The sequence below is a fragment of the Colossoma macropomum genome, unplaced genomic scaffold (genome assembly GCF_904425465.1).
Source record: "Colossoma macropomum unplaced genomic scaffold, Colossoma_macropomum, whole genome shotgun sequence".
In the NCBI taxonomy this organism is placed as follows: Eukaryota; Metazoa; Chordata; class Actinopteri; order Characiformes; family Serrasalmidae; genus Colossoma; species Colossoma macropomum.
In genome coordinates, this window is record NW_023494789.1 from 33,870,690 (window position 1) to 33,893,294 (window position 22,605).

Below are 22,605 nucleotides of genomic sequence, written 5' to 3' on the forward strand. Positions count from 1 at the left end.
TAAAGAAAATGGTTCTATATAGTACCATGAACACTCAAAGAACCCTTTGCGTGCTTAAAGGGTTCTTTGCATCATGAAACGGTTCTACTGATTGATGGAAAATGTGAATGAATGTGCTATAGATGGTTCTATATAGCACCTAACAAGTTTGACACCGTAACAATAAAAAAACCTTTTGGGTGCTTTATAGAACCATTTTCAAAAAGGTTTTATATGGAACCATCTACAGCACATTCGCCATCAATCTGAAGGACCCTTTCATGATGCAAAGAACCCTTTAGTAATGCAGATGGTTCTTTGAGTGTTCATGGATCTATAAAGAACCATTTTCTTTACTAAAGAACCCTTGAAGCACCTTTTTAAAAAATGTAGTATTGGTCTTTTTTACCGCATGATCCATCTATGAACTCATCATTCTAGATTTCTGAACTCGGAAACATAAAAATGAACCTTTTCATCTGAGACGTATCCTTACTAGTGGTTCTGTTCTACTTTCTGTTCTACCTATAATTCTTATAATGTTTGCACAAGATTGTCCAGTTATACTTTCAGTGATTTTAAAGACCTTTCACTGTGGCTTTGAAAAGCTTTAAATAATGTGCTTAGGCACCTTTAATATTTGCACAGTTCTATAAATACATACTTACGAAGGAGACGTACAGTAAATCCTACTGAGACAAATGCAGCTGAACCCCATTCTCAAAGAGTGTTCTAGCATGGCCACCAGAGGTCACTATAGGACGTTTAGAAGGGCAGAGGCTGATTCGAGTCTGATTCATTGCAGTTATTTAACTGATGGACGAGTTGTTGTTTGTCCTTCTGACTGACTGACTGATTAAACTGATCCTGTTGAGCAAATGTACCCAAGTCCTGTGCACTTTCCCTCTGAATTAAGGAACTACATCAAAGAAAAAAGAATATGGGAAAGACCAGAATGTCCTTCAGCACCTGTCAGCAGGACTTTTAATGAATGTAGGCCTACATGAGATAAAGCTCTGTTGTTGGAGTAAATTTGCTGGTGTGCTAATTATATAAAAAAGTAAAATTACTGTTTGTAGATTTTCTACAAAACTTAAATGTAATGTAAATGTAAATTTAATGAACTGAAATTAACCTGCAGAACAAACTGCAGCATTGGCAAATATGTAGATCTGAATTTTTTATTCCTCATTTATCATTGACCTGAGGTCAAAATTGAGCAGATGCATATAAATCATGTGATAGAAACTGCTGTATATGTAAAGGGCTCATTTCTGGGAAACACACCTCCCTACAGGTAGAGCCTGCATGAGGAAGTAAGACGAATGGGCTGGGTTTCCCTTTCACTGCAGAGCTTGTGATCATGGTAAGAACAGCGTAACAGGGGTTTACACAAAACATATTTATCATGAGAATTCTGGGTAATTGTGTCTTACCTAAGGTGCCTACCTGAATAAATTGAAAAAGACTAGATTGATGAAAAATTATTAGTGAGCATTGAGTGTGACTGAGTGTTCCAGTAAGCCTGGCCTTGGGGTGAGGAATGATCAGCTGGGATTAAATGAAGCAAAGCAGGTGAAGAGTAGAGCATTTATTTTTTAAAGACAAGTGGAATTATGATTTAGTGGCATATGCTTTAAAGGTGTGGAAACATGTAGGGGAATAATCTAGCAGGGAAAAGTCCACAGCACAACTGAGATCTGATCTGACTCACTGGACACACCTTGGCTTTTGTTGTTGCGACATATAGTTACCCTTGCTTACTGTTTTTCTGTTCTTGAACTGCTTTCAATGATATATTTAAGCCATTATTATCTGACATTTTACACTTTCTTTGATCTACAAGTTCTCTGAGCATGCCTGAGCACAGGTGTGAAGAAATAAAATTAATATTTCCTATTGAATCTAGTCTTCAGTCACTTGATCAAAACCAAACCAAATTTGTTTAGCAATAGAAGTATGAAAATGACATGTAATAACAAAATCAATTTGGTACTGTACGAAATTCAGTGAAAAGCTGTAACTGTTAGACCTAGGCCTTTGGTTTGAGCCAGAAATGTCAAAAATTAAAAAAAAACACCTCTACTATCAGAGCCAGTCCTGACCCCCCCCCGGGGCCCTAAGCAAAATTCTTCAAAGGGCCTTTCCTACTTGACCCTTGAGCCATATAAAACGTTTGCATTTGCCACACAGTCACTCCTGACACTCCCACTACAATCCTTCCTCCTTTAAAACCGATCTGTCAGTCTAAGAATAAGTAGACCTACACAGAACACCATGAGGCATAAACAAGCCATTTTTATTTAATAGAATATTTTCTATAGAATCTTGAAGAAAAGTGAGTATTAACATTAACTGTAACGAAAGCTTGACTGAGAGACTAGGTAATCATTGTCTTGTTTTAAAGTGATGTGTGTCCATGAGAAGTTTGCCATCACCACCCTTATATTCTCTGAACTGGGCTGGACTCCACAGAGGCTGCTGCTGCAAAATGCGAGATTCATTTTGTGCATGCCCATATTGTGCACATGTTTACATGCGATGCGGTTTTCTTTTCTGAGCTGCAGTTTGTAAATGCAGTTGCCCACTGGCTTTCATCGAACGTATTAAACAGCTGTATTTCACTCTCACAGACTAGAGAGAGATGCATTGCCCAGCTAGCGCAAAAACATCAGCTTTTACTTATTAAACCTTGCTGTTATTTGCAGACAGCAAATTTGGAGATAAGGCAACACCTGATTGCTATTCCCATAATTCATGTATATATATATATATATGCTATGTAGTAACACTCAACAATCCATCTTCTGTACCTCTCTACCAGTGTTATTTCTCTAGCACCTCACTTACCTGCATTATTACCCCACTTATCAGGCTGTTACCTCACTTATCCCTTTTTTTGCCACTGTACATCCTTTAAACGCTGCTACACTCAGCACTTTAATATAAAACGTATACTTTGCACAATGCAAGGTTTACAGGTGTGACTGTGTGTGTGTGTGATGGTACTAGTGTGTGGTAAGAACGCACATTCTATTTTATTCTTATATTTATTTTTATTTTATTTACTACTGTAAAATGTTTGTCAGATACTGTGCACTGTGAACTCCTACAACCAAAACCAAATTCCTTGTATGTGTAAGCAAACCTGGCCAATAAAGCTAGATTTTGATTCTGATATGGCTGACCAGCTTTTTCTACGATAATGTCTGCTAGTGTCTCTATGGGATTCTATTACTATGTAAGCACTAAGCTAATGGCCCTTCTCATGTATATTTTTTGGCTGTCCTAGACAGCATTTGGAAGTTTGTGAAAGACATTCCATGTTTTATTTGAAGCTTATGACAGACATATTAACATATACTGATCATATGTCAAATCTGATGTTTTTTTTGATGAGAATGCTTTTTTGACAATTTTTTTTTCATGAAATTTCACCCATTCATTGAAGATGAAAATGTGATTGGTTGATTCCACTGTCTGTTCCTAATTATGTTGTTGGTTAATCTGATGTGTAAGGCCTTCTGTCTAGCTTGGCTGTATCTAACTAGACACCTTGGAGAAAAAAATAATCCTGATCGGACAATTTTCTGTTGGAATTTGTTTCTAACCAAAACTGTGTGATAATTATATTAAATTAAAATGAACTAAAGATGACAGACTATTTTATTTCACAGAAGTCATTAGGCCTTCTCTGAAGGCCTAGAGGGTCCAGAGGGTGTGGTCACCAGGGTTTGCTGTTTCACTTGTATTCAAGTAATGAATTAATCAACTTATTTTTTTTGTATCTTTTAACAAAATGAAATCGTGGTTGTAATCATGTGCTTATTTTTCTGTTCTGATTTTGGTTTCATTTTGGGATTTGTGCAAGGCACATGTCTCAGTTTGCTTGTAATATCACAAGGTGTATTGAGTAGTAATGGGGACTAAGTCATCAGATCAGCCTGTGACCATTTTGAATTATTGAGCAAGACCAAAACGTCAGCTAAATAATTAACAAAGTGGGTGTAACAAAGGTAGGTGAGAGACAGAGAGCGAATGTGCGAGCGTGAAAGGGAGCAGAAAAGGGAGCGAGGTAGAGGGGGAAATTGCTGAGTTAGGCAACAGTGGAAATCCTTCATGACATCAGAGCTTAATCTTCTTGCTATTTCTTGTCCCTGTGCCTGAATTGCACTAATGAGATAACAACCTTTATGCATGAGTCAGGCAAAATGTTCAACACACCAGAGATAATTTCACTTACTGGAAAGCAGTGCTTTTCCTATAATATGAACTCTAAATGATTTGAAATGTTTGTAAGAATTAGGCACTGCTTTTGTTATCTGAACTGCTTAAATTGTAAACAAAGTCATTCAGAGCGGTTTGATGTGAAATGACCAAGTGAGAATTGTTCACAGTGGTGGTGATAGAAACCAGATGTTTGAAGCATTTACTGCCTCTTAAAGCTCCTTCACAGAACATTATTACATGAAATTGTTACATATACAGTGCCTGGTGACCGAGGCATTGTTTTACAATAGGTTTGAGATAAGCTTTAGGAATAAACCATATTTTTAAAAAATCTATTCTTGGCGGAGAGGTACATGCCAGGTGTTCTAGGTAAAATAGTATCCAAAGAAAACCTTTTTAGATTTTCCACTATTTTAACCTCATCATCATTACATATAAAACTCAGAGGACTTGTGTGGGTTCACTGGCTGTTTTAGATAATAAATAAAAAGTCTACATTGTTGTTTTAGATATTGTGACCCAAGGGTTCGATCACCACCATCTGTAAGTAATTCTTCACTGCAAGTTCACATCAACCACTCTGAATGACTTTGCTTACACCTCAGTGACTGAAAGAGTCATGATTATAGTGCAGTTTCCATTTGACAACCCCCTCGTGATGTTTTGGCCTTTTATAGAGCCAAGTGTGAGAACATCAGTCAGGTAAGTGCTCAGCATGCTGTCTTTTTGATCTGTCTTATCTCTCATCACAGCAGGACATGAGCTGTAGATAAGGAACAAGTTAGGGGCGTTTAAAAGAAATCTACTAGGAAAAGATCTTGTAAGACCTAAAAAAGAAACCAATGTTTCGAAATGCTAATGCTCAGCTGAAAGAGAATGTAATGCATTGAAATGATTCAAATGTGTATGTCATTTCCCCATGAATAAAATCTATTACATCAACACATTTTGTCTTTCAGTTCCCTTTGGCAGCAAATGTGTTAACATATTTTATTCATGTGGACAAAAGGTTCACCTTCAAAACAAGTAGATTCAATGCATCACCTCCTTTTTCAGTGTGATTGACTTGGTACACTACTATAACCTATGCAAATGTCCTTTGAAATAAGTGTGTTGTTACAGCAGTGTTGTGTGGCCCTGTGCATTCATGAATATTCATTTCATGCATATGTATTAGGTATGCCTTATGTCCAGATGGTGTCCTTTTAGTACAAGGCAAGGCTTGAAAATTTGTCCATTTAGTCCCATTTAGCCTTAATTAGAGGTATATGAAGTGAAATATCTTTTTTATGTAGTATTTTTGTGGCCTTGTGTTATGAAAGACAGGTTTTTAAGGGAAAGCAGCTTGCTGTGTCACCGGCTATTAGTCTCTGAGATGGCCTGGCATAAACAAATGAACAGAGAGAGCTGGGGAGAGTCCACCTGTCACTCAGGAGATGTGTAGCTAACAGAACAGATGGAGGGCCCCCCAACACACACACACACACACACACACACACACACACACACACACACACACACACTATGAACATTTATAAATAGCCCATTTAACTAATTCATGTCCTAAAACTAAATGTAATAAGGAATTCTAAAGAAAAATGCTAAAGAACTTGTTCTGATTGGTCCAAAGCACTTTTTTTCCAGCCCTGGTCCTGGAGGCCCCCTGCCCTGTACATTTGAAAGCTTTCCCTGCTTTAGCAGACCCACTTTACCTTAGTAAAGAGCTGTTAATAAGCTGATGAAGTCAAATCAGGTGTGTTGGGAGAAGTGGAACACTACTATGTGCAGAGCAGTGGGTCTCCAGGACCAGGGTTTGAAACACTGGTCCAAAGTGATGAAATTTTGTACATGAACTTCTATTTGAATTTTCATTATTGCAGGTAATTTCATCATTTTGTTCACAGTCAAATCTGGATCTGGATTGTCTGTTTTTTGCTGAAAATCTGCAGTCCACTGTGACCAAAAGACTTTGGTGATCTGATTGTAAACGGACAGCATTAGGTACAGGTGTGAATGGTGCACAATGCATCTCAGAGACACTTTGTGATCCAGTCACTCAGACAACCTTCACATGTGACCACATAATCAGGGGTGATTTGATGCACAGGCTTACCAGCTGAAGCCCAGGGGCCCCCTTTTTTTAAATGAAATCAGACAAATGAAATAACTATAGCATATTCAGAGTGACCCTGTAGCTTAATTATGTTTTATGTTATAATGAAACATTTCATTTTAAATTCAGTAATAATGCCTCCAAAACTTGATTAGCTGTTTCAGTAGTGACTGTTTCAGTACTCAATTTTAGCTAATTTTGAGCAAAACTTAAAAACACTAGCCAGTACATGACTAGAAAACACAGCTTTAAACGGTCATGTACACATAAAATCATAATAATCAAACAAAAGTTTTAAAAAGTTTAATTAATTGCAGAGAATTTGTGTTTCAGGAGTGACAGCACTGTGAAACATTTGTGAGAATGATATGTAAAGCCATTTATCTGGGCAGTAAGCAATTACTTGTTAAAATGTAGATATTAGAATAAATACAAATTAACAAACACATATACATGTAGACTGTGATTTTTTGTCGGTGTGTTTAACTATTTCCAAATCTCTCCTCAAGAAAGTCCAATATTACATCAGGTGCTTAGTTAATCTGATCAGCCCTTCATTAAATTAAACCAGTGCTGCTGATGGAATTTAATAAATCTATGACTCGGCTAGAGTGCAGTGAGAAGTCAGGACCCAAAACTGTGTTCTTCTAACTGTATTCTTCTAACCAAGATATCAGTAACAATGACAAACAAATATAATTACATTTTGCTGTATTTGTGTTTATTTGAATTTCTTCTAGTGTTATGTAATGTTTTTACTTGCAAGAATAAACTTACTGCCAAGAACAATAGATTTAAACATGTTTATTGGGTGTCTAAGAATTTTTCACAGCACTATACGTCTAATAAATACTAAATGGGACTCAATGGATGCATGAATATGTTTTACATATGATCACCTTAAATATCACCTAGCGAGCACACTTCAGATACCTTAGTAATCAAGATTGTGTGAAAGAACAAATTGCACCATGTTAGGGTTATAAAGGTTAGTATCTGTCACTTTCTGCCTCTTGTAGATGTAATCAGTCTTTCTCCAGCCTTAGTGGGAGAGTAAAGTGTTCCAGCCACAGAACTAGACAGACCAGGGCACCCTAAACACTGCAAGACTAGAACAAAATGGCTGGTCATTAATTGTTGATAGCCACGTCTCTCCGTCCCGAGGCTGACCTCGTGGTGCACCTGGCCAGTTAAGTATATGAGAAGGAGGAGTGTGGAGGTAGCGTATTAAAGTGATTACGTGTGCTTGTGTGTTTTTTTCTTTTCTCCACTTTCCTAATTGGCCCTAACAGGGGCTATCAGCTCAGTGTCGGGTTCTAGAGATAAAGCTTAGCACGCCTAGCCAAGGCTACCACAGGTCACCACAGGGTTATTTCATCTCCCCCATTCACATACACTCAGTTCAAACTCTTTGTTATTGAGGCCATAATCAGTTACACTCAATTAATTTTTGATTGATTTCATAGTGAAGGACACTGTGATAAAACTGTTTTTCAACAGCCTTTGTTTTGAGGACATTTATACAATAATAGCAAATATATGAAACAGACATTAAAGGGGATCTCCACCAAGTTTTCGGCGAGATGTAAACAAACTCATTCAAAATGTTTTGCTGTGAAATGGTTCATTGTAGAGAAACACATGGACTCTGATTTCTTTACAGTGGTGTTGATAGGAACTAGAGGTCTACAATGCAAATATTGCCATTTTATTTACTATCTGAAAAAGTCTTTAAACTCACATTTTTTTCACCAGTTTTGGTCTTAATAATGGGAAATCCAGAAAAACATTTTATTTGAGGAATATTTTGCATTACATTGCTCTGCATGTATGTTAAAAATACATTTTTAATACTGGAGTGCACATATCTAGTCACGCTAGTGGCCCACTGCATTCTCAGTGCATGGCCATTGGCCAGTCACGCAAATGCTGCAACCCCCAGAACAAAGCACCATGATAACAACCAAAAAAGTTAGTTGGGGAAAGGCTAGGTAGAGAGAGATGGAGAAAACCTCCAAAAAAATGTGACGGGGAGGGGTTGCGTAATAAAAACAGGAAGTTGCTTAAAAAAGACATAGAGAAATTAAGAGATGAATGTACACTTTTTGCTTGGATATTAGAGCGAGGAGCCAGGCTGAAGTGCAGAAGGGGAAAGTCAGCCAGTTCATTGAGTCTACTACAGATGTTGCAGTTTTTAGGGGTCGAGCTGGGGGAGGTCACTGTGGCTGTAGTGGGCTGGTCTAGACAAAAAAATTGGTTCTCAGTCCAGCCCTGCCTGGAGCCCTACTGTACTGCAAAAATGATACCGCTCAAAAGTCTTTCACTCACTGACTGTCCACTCAAATGTCTGCCTGCCTACCAACTGTCTTACATAACCATGAGATTCTAACAGCATTCTCTTACAGATCATAGAAATACTATGGGGTAGCATTGCTGTCTCAGTGGTCAATATTTCATTGCCTCTGCTGCACTTTCACTTCCGGACAGGGACATTCCTCATAAGTGAATGTCAAACTGACTCATACTGCATGTGAATGGTGACCTCTGAATATAACCTTTGGAACCTGCTGAAAGACAATGCTCTCATTCAATATGGCTGTATACTAAAATTTTAAAGTACACTAAAAAAATAGTGCACTGAATTTGATTCAGGTGTGTACACTGGTGCCACATGAATGAAATAGATCATGTCACCACAATTACTATTACTATATTTTATTTTGATTTATTTTGGCAGTGCATTCAACACTGTCTGAAAAAGGTATTGTACAGGTACATTTAGGACCGCAAGGTACAAACAATGTGAATGAAACCCTGAAAGGGTACAGCATGGTCCTTAAGATCTAGCCTTAAATGAGTTTTAAAATATACACTGCATTCACTTTCCCAGGGGGAAGGTGTATATTTGTGCCTTTTTATAGCTTAAAGAGAAATGAAAAAGCCTGAAGCCAAGACGGGGGTTAAAAAATGAGAATTGCAGTGTATGGTAGTTATATCCCTTTGCTAAAGGCACTTAAGATGAACCCTTGTGAATATCACCAGAGCAACAGTGTTTGCATTCAAAAAAGCACATTTTAGTATTTTTTTCCATGAAGGGAAAGCACTATTGTTTTTTAGTGAATGCATGGTTGTCTTATGGTTGTCTTTTATCATCATATCTTTACATTGTCACCATGCATTTGCTGATAAAACCTTTATTTATTTATTTTTTATTTACATAATTATTTATTTATTTTTTACATTTATTTCAAAATGCCAGCTTCCCTTTAACCCCTTAACAATCCAAAGTTTTATTACTCACCTCAATAAGCTAAGAATAGCTCCACTAGTTTGTATTAATGTAATAATAAGCCTTATTATGAAATAAACCTGGATTGTTAAGAGGTTAACATTATGTAACATTATACTACATTACATGATGGACAGACTAATAAAAAGGGCCAAAATTTCTTAGAGTTGGATCTCATCATATTAATGTACATTAAAGTGATTTTAATGTAAGAATATTTGAAGGGTTTTATTCCAAAATACATAATAGGCCACTTGAAGAACTTTCTTTTTTACTGATATATGTTTTTAGGAGTGAGCTTTACATACAACAAATACCAGTGCTATATTATGATTAATACTATCTTTATAAGAGAAATAAAAATATATTTTTTCATTATACATCAGCTGTTATACTTTTCAGAATTAGAAATACAAATGAATATACAGAATTTTGGAATGAAGCTCTTCATTTTTCCTTCTCCTGAAAAGTTACTGTGTTGGAGAAGTTTTGGATCTAAACTTCGACCACCCCCGAGGCATGTAAACCCTGCTTATGATGTAATTTTGTTAAACTGCGGGTCAATCAGACCATCATAAATGTAACGCAAAACCCAGATCTAAATGTCCTGCCTCAGCACAGTCACACAGTTTCAGTCAATGGCCAAAGGCTATACGTAATGTAAAGCAAAGCACTGCACCCCAATCAAAACAGGGTTCAGGAAGAAAAAGCTGCAATGTCAGCTGCTGTGTGAGTTCGGATGTGGGTTTTCTATTTCACTCGCACCAGGAAAATTCAAGACAGCCCGAGAGAAGGCCATCGAGAGCATTTCGCTGAACTCAATAAGAATGCCACTCAAAAATGAAGCAGCTGTAAAGAGTTTTCATGGGTCAGCTGCTGCTTCTGTGTAAACACTGTTTTTTTCATTCATGATGATTTAGAAACTCTGTCCACAGAACCGCATTCAAAACCTGCTGACCTTTACCAGCAGTGCTTCTCTCTGACAACAAGCTCTCTGGGATTATTTCAGACACGCAGAGATGCACAATGTGTAATAAAAGATTAATGCTCACTCATTGTGCACCAAAGCTGTGTTTTGTCTCTGTCACTGATAAAATCCACACGCCGTGCCAAAAAATCTTAGACACTGGCTCACAGGCTCTCTCTCTCAGCAAGCAGAGGTGGCCAGCAACCACTTACATTTACTCAGTTACATGTACACTGTTAGAAATAAAGGTTCTGTGCAGGTACGTTACGTCATTCATCAAGGTACAAACAATGTAAATGTTCCCTCAAAGGTACAACAGTGGTTTTAAGGTCCAATTGTGCACCTTAAATAAGTTTTTCCAGGTGAAAAGTACGCATTTGTACTTCTGTTGTGTGTTGCACCATGTGGCCTGAAGAATGACTTTTTGTTCCAATTTTCACAATTTATACTGAGGGATGACAATGAGGACCACTTGACTTGTCTTGACTTGAACGCTTTCAAACACCCCGACAATCACTAACAGAAGTTTAACGAATAAGAAAAATAACTAATTCGACTTACAAACAACAAATAAGTAGCTATAGATCACATAGAGAACACAAAAATACTTTTACTGTACAGCAAACAAACCAAACAAGGAGCCTCCTAAACAGGATAAATGTTTAATAAAAGGCACTCAGAATATCATGAATAAAATATAGTGCTTATATGATCAAATTTATACAGCCATTGCATACATTCATGAGATGCTAAATGCTATTATGACTTCAAAACCCTAAACTATTTATTACATTGTGTCATTTCTGTCATTCGACTCAAAGACATCCTCTCAAGACTTGCCAATTAAGGAATGATTTTTTTTTTTTATGAATTTGTAAATACTGACACATTCTGACTCATGAAACGCATGCACAGGTGTTTCGTCATGTAAAATTGTCAATGGAAATATATTCTTCAGAAACTTCTTTTCTCTAATCAGCTTGGAAGCATTACAAACCCGTGGTTTGTCATGCATTTTTTGATATTCTTGATGGTCGTTTGTAAATTTATTCTTGCAATTTTAGAAGTTATATTCTGTATTTGTTGAATGTTTTATTATCTGCTGGTATAAATTACTCAGTTATTGGTGGAAAACTCAAATTCTAGCTTCCCTTGAAAGTGCTTTGTTGTATTGCCTTAAATAGCATCTATAGATATACATTTTTGCATATCATTTAAAAGGTACTATTTACAAAAAATGTGCAAGTCTGAGATATTATATGCGAATAATCAAAAAGGACAGTAATCACAAAAAAGGAGTTTCCACTGCATAGTCAGAAATTTGTTTAAAGAGAGTCGTATGTGATCGAATAACTTTCACTAAAAAGTGTGCCAAGTCTGACCACAAATACTAATAAATGATGAAAAAAGAAGAAAAAAAAGGGAAAAAAGACGAGCCAAACTGCCACCATGCATGGGAAGTGGGACAATCGTGACGAAGACGATGGGTCTGTAAGTGTTACTGTGTTTCTATACTGTATGTTTCAGATCAAGTATACCATGAAAAGGGCTTTGTGATGCAAACATTTGGAAGCAATTGCTTAGATGATATAAAAATGCAGTTCTTTTTTTCTCTGTAATATTTACATTTTTCAAACTGCCTTGGTTGTTCTTACGGTATGTCAGACCATGCGCAGTGCCTCCATGCTGTCGGTCATAAATAAGAATGTTTACTCAGATCAGCTAAACTCTACTGATGCAAGGCAGTTAAAAGATGCTACTTCTCTCTTCCATTTAAAAGCTGCCTAAAGAAACGTTTCTAAGAGTATCTACAAATTGGAGTCTTAGAGGTAATTCTGTAAGCTTATCACTAATGGAGATCACCTCATGCAAGCTGTGTGCTATTCAGCCGTGACTATCTTCTGTGTGCATATTGGGAGGCCAGTGAACTATCAACTAATATCTGTGTAGAGATCTATCATAAATATCAAACCCTACATTCGCTAAATTACATGGAATTGAGTCTTTAGTGCTAGTTACTGTATCTTTAAGTAGACGACTCAAACCAGCAGTAAGAGAAGAGAGGCTATGGTGCTTTGTCCAGCTCAAGAAATACCTACATTAAATGGTTGTCATGCACAATTCACCCATTCACAGTAGGCACTGAAGATTACAGTCATATGCCAAAGTTTGAATGTCAAATTATATGTTTTGTTTTGTGTAAAAAATAGGTCAACACATCCTCTACAGGGAGCTCAAATATGACTTTTTTCTGGCTATGAAGTGCATTGTTTATATTTATTTGTGTTTAACATATTAGAAAAAGATAAAATGTGCCATAACCTTTGCACAGGCCATGTTTTCTGTTTTCCCAATATGTTAAAATCAGCAAATAAACCATAATTGTGCATTAAAATGTGCAGATGTTCTCTGTAGAGGATGTATTATTATTTTCACATCATTTGAGCAGGGGTGCCCAAACCTTGCATACAACTGAATATAAACTCCTCACTGTAAATTTTGGAACATTCTAGGCTACAGGCTGCTCTCCACATTTTAAGTAAATGTTGATACGAATAGCAACACCTGTGCAAATGTGGGACAACCAGCAGATGCTGCCGTGACATAGTGGGTCATGTAAATATAGCACACTAGCATTGGATACAGTATGAAGTAACAGGCCTGATTAGCTGTGATGATAACTAGCAGGGCAGACAAGTTAGAGGGGACGTTTAGTGACATTGAAAGATGGACGATAGCTTGATGTAAGCTCTTTCGTCTCACAAGCAGCAATGTCAAAGGTGATGTCAGCATGAAACTCTAAAGAAACGACACGTTCAGCAAAGTGCAGTGGTGAGAGGAGGCTCAGAGTGCAGACTCATGACTCCGTAATGCTCATTTGAGGGGCTCTGCAAAACAAGCACCTAATTTCTAATCAGTTAAAAGCTTCAGTCAATTGCAGTCCGGTTTCTCACAAAATGTTGCGTAAGTAACTTCTGACTGTTTTTGTTTTGGTTCAGTTCTTATTAGTCTCTTTTGCTGTTAAGCTGCATAGAAAGCTTTAAAGGGAAACTCCATGTCTTTGACCCTTTATATGGCAGATCTACCTAAGAGATTTTGAGGTGCAGCATCATTATGTTTCTGAGGTGTTTCCAGCACCCTTTGGCCAGATCTGCATCATTTCTGAGGTTCTGTAATTGTATGCATAGCATTAAATACATCAGTGGAAATCTAAATAATGCATTTATCAATCCAAAACTAAGTGCATTGTTGCTCAGTCTTATTATTGCTACTCATGCTAAATTTAGCAGCACTACATTTCTCAAGGAATGCCATTTTTTTCCATCTGCCAATTCCCATTGCTCTTGTCCAGAGAGTAGGTGCTCTCATATTTCTCATCAGAATTTTTCTGGTTTGCAGCCGCCTCTGCAGCTGCATCCATGACATGCTTCTCTGCCTGCTCTGTTTCACGGTGGTAGAAATAGTTGAAGTTGGAAACAATAACAGGAACAGGAAGAGCAATGGTCAGCACTCCAGCGATGGCACAGAGGATGCCCACCATCTTACCCCCCAAGGTGACTGGACACATGTCACCATAGCCAACTGTCGTCATGGTGACCACAGCCCACCAGAAACCCTCTGGGATGCTCACAAATTGCGTTTCAGGTTCGTCAACCTCAGCAAAGTAAATGGCACTGGAGAAGAGGATGACTCCAATGAAAAGGAAGAAGATGAGCAAGCCGAGCTCTCTCATGCTGGCCTTCAGGGTCTGGCCCAGAATCTGAAGTCCTTTGGAGTGACGTGAGAGCTTAAAGATCCTAAAGACCCTCACCAGTCTGATGACTCGAAGCGTGGCAAGGGACATGTTCTGGTTAGCTGCTGCATCATCTCCTTGAGTGGCCATCAGCTCAGTGATCACTGTGATGAAGTAGGGCATGATGGAGACAATGTCAATCATGTTCATGATGTTGCTGAAAAATTCGCTTTTGCTGGGGCACACAACAAAGCGCACTCCTGCTTCGAAGCAGAACCAGATTATACAGATGGTTTCTACTACGAAGAAGGGGTCTGTGAAGACTGATTCCCGGTTTTTGGGCAGAGGGCTTGGGGACAAGAGTGTGCCATTAGCATCACGGGTCAAGTTAACAATTTCATGGGTGAATTCGTGATCATCACGGAACTCTGGGAGAGTCTCCAGGCAGAAGATGCAAATGGAAATAGTGATAACAAGAACAGACACTAATGCCACAGATCTGGCAGCACTAGAGCTCTCTGGGTACTCAAACAGCAGCCAGAACTGACGGTGAAGCTCACTTGTCGGTAGCTGAGGCTCAGGTTCTCTGATGAAACCTTCGTCCTCCCTGAACTGCTCCATCACCTCGTGGCCCAGCCTGTAGAACACGATCTCATCCGCAAAAACATCCAACGGCACATTTGCTGGTCGCCGGATCTTGCCCCCAGACTGGTAGAAGTACAGGATTCCATCAAAACTGGGACGATTGCGGTCAAAGAAATATTCATTTTTCATTGGGTCAAAATAGTCTATCCGCCTCTTAGGGTCTCCGAGCAGGGTGTCAGGGAACTGGTTAAGGGTTTTGAGTGTCGTCTCATACATCATTCCTGAGACATTGATGACTACCCTCTGGTCACCCTCCTCAAGTTTCTGCTTTTCCCCAAACAAGTCCTCACAACAGTCTTTAGCCACCTTGCCCAAGAGAGCCTCACCGGGACTACCTTCACTGTTCATAAGTATCTTCCAGTTAGAGACGAGACTGTTGCAGCTTGATGTCCCTTTCTTTGTGAGTGTCGTGGGAGAAGTGGGCATGTTCCCATGCTGTCTGTGCCTCTGCGGTGAATGTGTCGGTGAATTCATGCCAGGTGTCATCTGGTTCGCTTCCGGTGCCTCTGAAGTGGGTGAAGTGGGATATCCCGAATCACTAGGGTCTCCCAGGTTGATTCCAATGTCATCCAGGTTCTCAAAGTTGACCAGTGGAACCTCCATGACCTCCTTCCCCTCCACGGGGTACAATTGAGCTGCCTAAGCCAGGATGAATGACCAAGGGGTAGCCACGAGCACAGACCAGCCTGTTCACTGTACAGTTCAGATCGCTGCAGGCTCGGGGAGGGATCCAGGCTTGTTCTGGCTTGTTCTGCAGCAGGGAGACGAATCCCAAGACACCGTCACCTGATCTGCAGACAGAGACAAAGAGAACAGAACAGCTGTGTCACTGCCCAGCTGGTATAGCTGGACTTACAAGTAGTGTTCAACTAGAGCATTCAACTAAGTTAATCCAAACCCCTCTGCATAGCCATGAATATCGAGGAACAAACATGAGAATTTGTCTACTAACTAATTTACACGAATAAACTAATTCTTTCCAGCAGGTATGGATTATTATTGATTATGGCATTGTTGTATTCCTGTTAGACAAGCTTATTGTGTTTGCGCTCTCCTTGAAAACTCCTTGAATGTACCTTAACAATCATCAATAATGCATTCAAAATAAACTGCATGGGTATTTCTTTCTGCTGTGTCCACTGACGAAGCATGCCTGCAAACTAAAAATCCAAATGTGTATTTTTATCCTAATTGTCATACACAGCTCAGTGCTAGTGCCTGACACAAGTATACCAACAAAGCATATTGTTGCTGTCTAAAACCCCCAAGTAAGTAATTTTGGAAAAATTGCTTGGAATAAAATCTCTTTACATTGACTTGCATTAAAAGTACAGAACGTGCTTGTTTTCTCTTGTAAAGTTGCCATTTTGGAGATACTTGGTGGCAACAATATGTGGCTAATGGGAGTCATCATGCAGCAGAAAGGACTCTTGATAGACCAAGGCACAGATTAAATCTTGAGTAAGTACAGTCACATCTAGGACACATACACACAATCATCCACATATTCTCATTATTCACTATTTCACTACATATAAAAACCACCATACATAGTGTTAGCAGCTCCTCGGTCTTTAATTCGGGATAAAGAATGAAAGAGAGGTCTGGTCACTTCTCTAATGTTCTCCCATTTGGGGTCTACCTTCAGCCAAAGTTGAATGTGAGAGTGCAGACCAGAGGTCTGGTTCAGGTCCCTTATCTTCAGCCATCTATTTTCCAGAGAGTTTAGTGCAGACAGGTAACCATAGCCTAAACAGTGGATTTAAACAGCTAGCCCGCTTAGCATTTGACACCGCAAAACCAGCAGCAACTAAAGAGAAAAGCCACTGGCTCCATGACAACTTGTGCAGAGACACTGCACAGTAATGCACCTGACACCTCTCACCTTCGCTCTGCCTGATATTCCACTGACCCTATTAGTATACAGCAAGGCCTGTCCTTTCCACTGTTGTAGTCAGATCGGTGAGTTACACTGACGCTGTGCTTTCATGTGGCCATGTTTTTTTAAGCGTTGGCAAAATTGATCTTAGTTTATTTGTTGTTAGCAAAAAATGCATGTCCATCCACTGTTAGTATAATATTTCACAGAAAGTCCTGGGTTTGCTATTTTAGACAAAACACAACAGACTGAAACTGTGTGTTACAATGGCATAAACAAATTGCACTGTTTCCCTGGCCTCTGGAAAATCAATTTATTGACTATTTACATTGCCGTCTGTTTAAATGTCTTCATTCTCAAGGTATAGTTGTTAATGATCTTGTATTGGTGTTAGGAATAATGAGGAAATGTACGATAAAGTTTACATGTTTGATGATTCTAAATAGTCTCATTTAAACTCTCACACAAAGGCCAGTAAGTTGACAGACAACGAAGGAAACAAACAATCTTATGTTTCCAGTCTCCTTAACCATTGTAACTTACTTGCTTGTGAATGTCTAAACTGATTTTAGAAGTTATTTTGGCAAATTCTGGTTAGAAATGATCTTATAATGTCTGTAGTCAATTTGCAATATATTTTCACAATATATTTTAACTTAGATGTGTTGTGTATTTCTGGAGTAAAGAGCACTTAAAGACAGAGTGTGTGTATATGAGAAAGCATACATTGCTGACAGTTTCATCATTTTGACAATTATTATTTTTCCGTCTCCACTCTTGCACACTTAGAGTGTGTTAACCCCTTAAATGACTCAAAGTTTTATTACACATTATAAACTAAGACTAGCTCAAACAGCTTGCACTGACATTTCTGTACTTACTCAATAATAAGCCCTGGTATGTAATAAGCCTGGGGTTTTAAGGGGTTAAATTGAGCACAAGTTTGTCTGGTCAGGGAACAGAAGTTTCTGGCTGTGTGTTAAGTTTGGCTGGATTTTTGTGCAGGAAGTGAGGCAGGATGCTGTCTTAAAATCCATCTTAAAAACAAGATTTATTCACTAAAAATCTGATTATCCAGATTTATGCCAATACAAGAAATCCAAAGCATATAATGTAATAAACCTAAGGTATTGAGTTACTTATTGTATATAGAATCATGGAAAAGTTTAGGCACCTCTGGTCAAAAACATATTTTGTTGACTTTCTAAGTGAAAATAACTCTACACATATAACAGATAACATACTTCTGTACATTTTAATGCACAATCACTGTTTATTTGCTGAATTTAACACTCTGGGAAAAATAACACTTGAAATGTGCCCTGTGCATGTTTACATTTAGTTTTTATTATTTTTTCCAATATGTTAAATTAAAAAAAATATGCACTAAAATTTCTATTCCTGGTAAAGGATGTGTTCATTTATTTTCACTAAGAAAACTTACAAAACATGGGATCCTGAATGTTCTGGAGTTCACAACTGATGCCATCAGTGGGACACTGAGCTCTCACCAGATTTTCAGAAAAGGCGGTCCCGCTTTATTTGTGTAGCCACTGAAAGACTATCTACAGATGGCCAAAGTATTAACAAACTGTCTGGTAAACCAATGGAGCAGGTTAGGGTTTGGATTTGGTTTTGGGTTGAGGTTTATGTTAGGGTTAGAGGGAGTGTTAGGTTCAAGGCTAGGTAAATTTAATAGATATTTATTCAAATGCAAGTTAAAGGCAATTTAAGCATCTACAAAACATCTACAAAGGAAATAAAGTGTTACCAGATATGCAAAACTATTAATAGATCAAATGATCCATGGTTTTTTACGTTATTAAAATATTATATACAATAATATTAGCCCTATATACTGACATAACAATAACTACACTAACAAATTCAACATTGTAGGACAAAGTTTCTAACGTGCTGTTGCAGGGTAGACCTGCAAACTGTGCATTTTAACAGCAGATGGCTTATCCGGCTTCATCTCTTCTTCATCAAGTTTGGAGAAAACTTCAGAGCTCACTGTCTCGATTATGCGAGTGCAGTCTATACTAAGACCAAAGTCAAATGTAAAGTGTGGTTTGTAGAAATCTATTGACCATGAGTTCAGCATGTTTTACATAGGAGGACGAGAAAGGTGACATTAATATCTATCTTAATCCTGCGGCTGTTGGTCTGGGAAACTGCTGAAGACGTGAAAATCACATGGAGAGATGATATCTGTACCCCTTTATGGAGAGTCTGTGTGTGCATATCAGAGAGCATCGATCATAAAAGGGTGGGAAAGTTTCCCTGGATACAGCACAAGGATGAAGCCATTGTTTTTATACTGGTCACATCTGGTATTATTTGCTGACTACACATTCGCCGCTGTACCGTAGAGGACGGTGAGTACTTTGCATGCTGTTACATCATTTGTCAAAAATTCCTTTTCATCAGGGAGACTCATGCAGCTTTACAATTTGTGCAAAAGGTCTTTTGCTATGAAAGAAGGGAACATGGAAATTAGACGAGCATAAAAAAGTGTGGCTGATTCCGATTCTGATTTCTATCTGCCTTTGTCTCCTGTTCATGTACAATTACCTTTTGAATTTCCAGTTTTTCATTGGATTATTAAAGTTTTAATTTGATCACAAAAACTACAGTTTAAACTTGATTGTGATTCTATTGAGACTTCATGGACTTCATAGACTCATAGACTTTCTACCACATAGAAGAAAAAAGACTTTGCAAACCAGAGGAAAAAGTAATAATGACCCTACTATATAACACTGACATGTACTTTCACAATATCAATCTCTATGGCTTCTGTCTTGGCAATTATTGGTAATGATAGCATGACACTATTATACTATTGAGCAAAATCTGTCACAACAACTCATGACCACATATGACATCTGTCATAAGACCACGTTTATGACATGATTAAGTCAATGTTATATAACAGAGTTCAAGTAAAGTGTTACAGAGAAAAGTTAACCTTCAGTGCAAAACACTGTCCATTCTCTTAGAGCACTAAACATTCAAAAAGGATGCATCATAGAAAACTTTACGAATAAACATACAAATCATCTGACTTTTCAGTTTTATCAGTCATAGACAACTGAGCTCTGAGCATGATGAGAACCGGCAAACATACTACTATACAACTACAACAGACATTAGTTTCTGAAAATAAGCTTCCAATGAACCTACTTACTGCATATGCAAACTACTTTAACCCTTTAAACTTCATACTTCATAGACAGCCACACCCTAAGGCTTATTATTACGAAACTATATATAAAACAATGAGTTATTATTGAGTTTTAAGACTGAACAATGGAAGTCTGGACTGGTCAGCAGGTCTCTAAATCCATCAACAATTAAAAGTAGCTAATGATATAAACCAGTATATCAAGCCAACCAATTAAAAGTCTTTTAATCTCCAAAAAGCCATTACAACCACACTCCACCATATTTGCACTGCCCCCCAAAAAATCCCAAATGGTAACTTTACTTTTAATGTTTTCCAAGTATTTTTGGAGCATTTCCATTGATCCATTCATCATAAAATTTTGACACAATGGAAACCGATGTAGAAAAATAAAAGTAGAAAAAAATGGAGGTACTTTTTTTGGACAGCAACGATATACAAGCAAGCACACTCACACATACTCTGCCAGGGTGGGGTCTGAAGAATACTCACCGGGGCGTCCCCTGGACTGAGTGCTTCTGTATGAGCTTGTAGCTCCAGGTGGCCTGAGTCTCTCTCTCTCTCCTCTCCCTCAGCCTGCCTTACAATCAGATCCCTGCAGCTCTGGGATCGGTTAAAGCTCTCCCTCAGTAATCTTATGCCTCCTGAGTAACCTGAGAGCCATGGCTTCCATCAGTCAGATACACACCCACACTCACACCCATCCACACACACACACATGCTTACCTGCATTATACTCAGTTTGAAAGTTGTTTTTGTAGGGGTTACCCAGTGTCCCCCCCTCAGCCTCTTTGTGTCCCTGGGCAGGGGGCTGCTGGGGGGCTGGAGGAGAGACCCTCAGCGCTGGAGCCAGTTCGCCTCTGAGGATCCTCGGCAGGATGGAGAGGAAAGAAAGGACGGAGAGACCTGAGCTCCTGCAGAGTAAGCAAACAGTGTAACATCTCCAGGGTGCTCACACACATACACATACACACTTACACACAGACACATTCATCTACCACACCCCACCCCACATCAGCCCCTACCTCCATTCCCAACCCAGGGGATCTGACTCGGCACCCAACATCCCTGTCAAACACGCACGCACACACACATACACACACACCCACACACACGCACACGCACACACACACACACACACACACACACACACACAATACTCTACACACACACACTCACATCTGCAGCAGTGCTCAGCAGCTACTAAAACACAGCCAAAGGTTTTAAACTGCTTAGTCTGTGCTCTGCCATTCTGTTTCACTGAGTTAATAAAGGAAAGTGCCATTCGTCAACGCTTCGCTCAGCTTCTTGCCAATACCCAGAAATCAGCACTCTTCTAGGCTTATTATTCAGTTATTAACTTTAAGGCTTATTATCCATTATCCTTTTTCCAATTGGTTTGTTTATTAGGTTTTGATTTAATTACACAATCTAGAGATTATGTTTATTTTTAATAGTACTGAGACGTCAGGGGGAATTCCATTGATCTTTCAAAAGTTTCTGCGTATTTCATCCGTAGTGATGTAAACAAAGTCATTCAGAGTGGTTTGACTTGGTTCATTTGTACAGAAACTTACTGACAGATTTCTTTACAGTGGTGTTGATAGGAACCAGAGGTCACAATGTCTACAACCCAAATATAGCATTTCATTTACTGTCCAAAATGACCATTAAACCTGCATGTGTCTTGTGAGCTTTTGTATGTAAACTTGGTATTGATAAAATAGTGGTAAATCTGGAAAAAAATCTTTTATTTCTTTCTTTGGGGACTGTTTTTCCCTGTAACACCTTTTATGTACCTCTCCACCATGAATGTGTTTTTAAAAATATGTTTTATTCTAAAACTTCTGCCTATCGTCAAAAATTGCCTAGCTTGTCAGGAAGAGGCTGTTTGACTGACGTGCAAAATGACCAATAACAGCCCTCTGGTTTGTGATGACGTCAGAGGAAAGGTGACTGTGAAAACCCCAAAACTTTAACTTTTTGTGAGGGAGCTTTTAGAGGCATCAAACTCTTTAGCCATCTGGCTACTATCACCACCACTTCTAAGTTTCTCTAGAATAGAACATTTCACAATAAAGCAATCTACATTACTCTGATTAAACTATGCAAAAAGTGTTCCCTGTAGTTACTGAATAATATGCCTTAGTCCATAATAAGCCTGGGATTTTAAGAGGTTAATGCAGAAACTGTTGAAATGCTTTTTTCTGCTAGCCTGGTAATGAGGATTTCAGTGTTATGTTAGCATTAAATTATATTTGCATATATTCTAGATTAATGCTTTGAAACTCAAAGTAAACATTCAAGTATGTTCTTTACTAGGATGTTACAGATTGGATTCTGACTTCTTGACTCAAAGCTTGTCCGAATATTACTGAAGCCCACTGGTTTAGCTATGTGTTCAGCTCATGCTATTGAGGGTGGATAATCTCATGAAGAGCCTGTTAACACAAATGAAACATAATCTGATGACTCAGTCACTAACACAGAAATGTAATCTTTGCAATATTTGAAATACCTGTCACACTTGTAGTATGACAGCACCGTTTTACACTGCCCATTATCTGGTTCCTATCACCA

At 38.5% G+C, this 22,605-nt stretch overlaps 1 protein-coding gene across 2 annotated transcripts; it reads right to left on the reverse strand.

Moving 5' to 3' along the window:
• Positions 1-13,879: 13,879 nt before the first annotated feature.
• LOC118807562 (potassium voltage-gated channel subfamily A member 10) lies at positions 13,880-20,615 on the reverse strand. Of its 2 annotated transcripts, none has more exons than XM_036569597.1 (2): positions 20,518-20,615; positions 13,880-15,747 (listed from the first exon to the last, which is right to left on the reverse strand). In XM_036569597.1, the coding sequence occupies exon 2, from the start codon at positions 15,557-15,559 to the stop codon at positions 13,880-13,882; it is 1,680 nt and encodes a 559-aa protein (XP_036425490.1). In that variant the 5' UTR covers positions 15,560-15,747; positions 20,518-20,615. The 2 variants fall into 2 exon arrangements, with proteins under 2 accessions (XP_036425490.1, XP_036425489.1); XM_036569596.1 differs by lacking the exon at positions 20,518-20,615 and adding an exon at positions 17,690-17,704 and having other exon boundaries at positions 13,880-15,571.
• Between the last annotated feature and the right edge of the window lie 1,990 nt (positions 20,616-22,605).